This window comes from Geospiza fortis, unplaced genomic scaffold (genome assembly GCF_000277835.1).
Source record: "Geospiza fortis unplaced genomic scaffold, GeoFor_1.0 scaffold657, whole genome shotgun sequence".
Lineage (NCBI taxonomy): Eukaryota > Metazoa > Chordata > Aves > Passeriformes > Thraupidae > Geospiza > Geospiza fortis.
In genome coordinates, this window is record NW_005054481.1 from 10,137 (window position 1) to 12,814 (window position 2,678).

Here is a 2,678-nt window from a genome sequence, read left to right on the forward strand (position 1 = left end):
GTGTAGCTACGTCTGCCATTACCTGGAGGGAGACACTGTGCTGGCTCGAAGCTCTGAACTGCATGTGCTTGTGGAAGGTGAGGGATGTGCTGTTTCCCCTCTTGTGGGGTTACACGCCCCAGGGCACACCAGGATGCCTGTGGCCATTTCCATGATGGACAAGGTTTTTCTGCTCTTCCCTGGCTCGCAGAGGTGGGGACCATCTTCACCTCTGCCTGAGCCAGTTGGTGGCTTCACAGAGATCCTGGTGCTCCTGGCACCACGTCAAAGCCCTCTGCACCTTCTCATTCCCTCTCCTGTCCTCCCAGAGCTCCGCCTGCCCAGACCCGACCTCTCTGTCCTGCCTGGGCACGAGGTGGCGGTGGGAGCTGAGGTGATGTTCCGCTGCACCATCACACAGCCCAGCACCGGCTGCTTCCTGTACCTGGAGGGCCAGATCCGAGCCCAGCTGTTCCCCAGGGAACAAGGGAGCTACAACTTCTCCCTCGTGCAGAAAGGTGACAGAGGCCGCTACAGCTGCCAGTGCTTCATCTTCAATGCTCCGGCAGAATGGTCTGCTGTCAGCAACACCCTGGACCTGGCGGTGAGAGGTGAGACATCGCCCCAGCCACATCCTGCTCCACTCTTCCTCCCTGCAATCTGTCACATCCTGGGGGAACTAGAAAAGAGGATTTAGGGCAGGAAAGCAGCTGTATGAGGGCACCAAGCAGGGGGTTCCAGCTTCCTTCACCTGTGTTTGAGCCTGGCCAGCTCCTCAGAGACCCTGTAGATGATCTAGAGACCAGGGTTGCTGGGCTGATAGGTGGGGATAAGAGCCAAAGGACACCTCTCCCTGCACCTCCCAGCCCCAGGAACAGTGATACATCTTGTCACAGCTCAGTGGCACCATCTCGCTGGCAGTGGCATCTGAGGGCCAGCTCCATGCTTCTTCCCTCCTTTCCATCTTTGGTGCCACTTGGTGGGGTCACAGGTGAGAGGCTGTGCGTAGAGGGTGTCCCAGGGATGTGGGAGGTGCATAGGGGACCCCCTCAGGGCTCTCTTTGCTCCTTAGGAACTTCCCTTGGTGTCTCTTTAGCCGAGGACCTCCCTGCGGTGTCCCCTTGCCCCGTGCGTCCCCTTGGATCCCCTGCTGCCCCCGTGGGAGGACTGGGATGTCGCAGTGGGTTCCTCCGCAGTGACGGTCCCTTCTGTCCCTGCAGATTACACGCTGTGCAACGCCGTGCGCCTGGCGCTGGCGGCCGGGCTGCTGCTCCTGCTGGGGCTGATGGTGGCGGAGGCGGCGTGGAGCCGGGATCAATAAACCGGCCCGTCCCTGCCGCCATCCCGGCCTGCTTCCCGTCCCACTCGCGGTCCCTGTCCCGGGCCCTGTCCCGGCTGCCTCCGGGGTCCCGAAAGGGCGGGCAGGTGCTGGAACACCCGGGAACACGGAGAGGGGCGGGGGATTCGGCCCCGGGCGGAGCGGGGAGCCCTGCATTTGCAATAAAAAGGGCAGGAGACTTTTCTCCTTTTAACGCCTTTATTAAAAGTGATCAGCTCAAGATTGGGCAGCTTGACAGGTCTGCAGTCTCCATCTTCTTTCCAGCGTGGCTCAGAGGAGGAGGATATGTGCAGCTTTGTCCCCGAGGGGCAGAGCTGGGGGTCCAATCCTCACGGGAGCTTCTGGGCAGGGACCCCGGTGTTTCTCCGCTTTCCCTGCTTCTCGGCTCTGGGTCACCGTTGCAGACGACTTCTGCAGTCAGGGCGAGGGGCACCAAGGTCTCCCAACATCTCTGCAGGTCTAGCACTCTGTTCCTCACGTCTACGAACCACTCTAAGTTCTTAATTTTATAATTGACTCGTTGTTTTTGGGGTTTTTATAAGTTCAACATGTCCCAGGGTACACTGGTTCCGAAATCTGCCTATTGTGATGCTCCCCTCCTCCCCATGTTTAGTCAAAGCACAACCAGACTTCTTCTACAGGGCACTCTCCCAGGAGTGGCTGCCTAAAAGTGGCAGTATTCTGTGCTATACAATTTATTCTATTATTTTTCTGATAAAGGACCAATTGGGAGAGGTTATCACAATTAGGGTTAGGACTGATGTGGACTCTATGCAAGGAGCTCACTTCTTTCTCCTCATAGAGGGGTTGGTAGCACTCACTGCACGGCTCTCCTGGGCTCCCCAGAGCACCACCAGCAATTAGAGCCATCATTACTACCCTTCCCAAGAGTCCGGTGTGGGTCATCCTTACACAGCCTGCCCACCCGGCCTTGCCTCTTGGGGAATTTTACTGAGAAGAAGCTTCCAAGCTCTTTAGAGTCTCCTCTACCCGTTTCTCTGGTTAAACCCCTCTTGGTCTGTTCCCTATCAATTTTGGTTTCTCCTAGGGGAGTGCTCTGTAGAGGATTAACCAGGAGCCTTTAGAACCAAATTGGGAGAACTTAACCAGAATTACTTATTTACAGTTTTAAACTCTTTACAAACTTATTTTACACACAGAACTGTCTTGAAACATTTTAACATTTAAGCTATGCTAGGACTCTGATACCAATTATTTTCCCGTACAGTTCAGTCTTTTTGACTCTTCTTTCTGAGAGTCAACTTTAAATCTTTTGGTCCTTTTATTACAGTATACTCGGGTAAATTAACTTGTGATGTGGTTGACTCTTGTCCAGTGCCCGGAGGTGAGAGTGATGTGG

General features: G+C 55.2%; 1 protein-coding gene across 1 annotated transcript in view; it reads left to right on the forward strand.

Moving 5' to 3' along the window:
* LOC102033179 overlaps positions 1 to 1,551 on the forward strand; it is a 7,780-nt gene extending 6,229 nt beyond the window's left edge. Inside the window, exons 2-4 of the mRNA XM_031063102.1 lie at positions 7 to 77; positions 309 to 590; positions 1,200 to 1,551. Coding sequence (XP_030918962.1) covers positions 7 to 77; positions 309 to 590; positions 1,200 to 1,300 — 454 coding nt within the window. The 3' untranslated portion in view covers positions 1,301 to 1,551. The remainder of the gene's footprint in view (positions 1 to 6; positions 78 to 308; positions 591 to 1,199) is intronic.
* Positions 1,552 to 2,678: the final 1,127 nt, after the last annotated feature.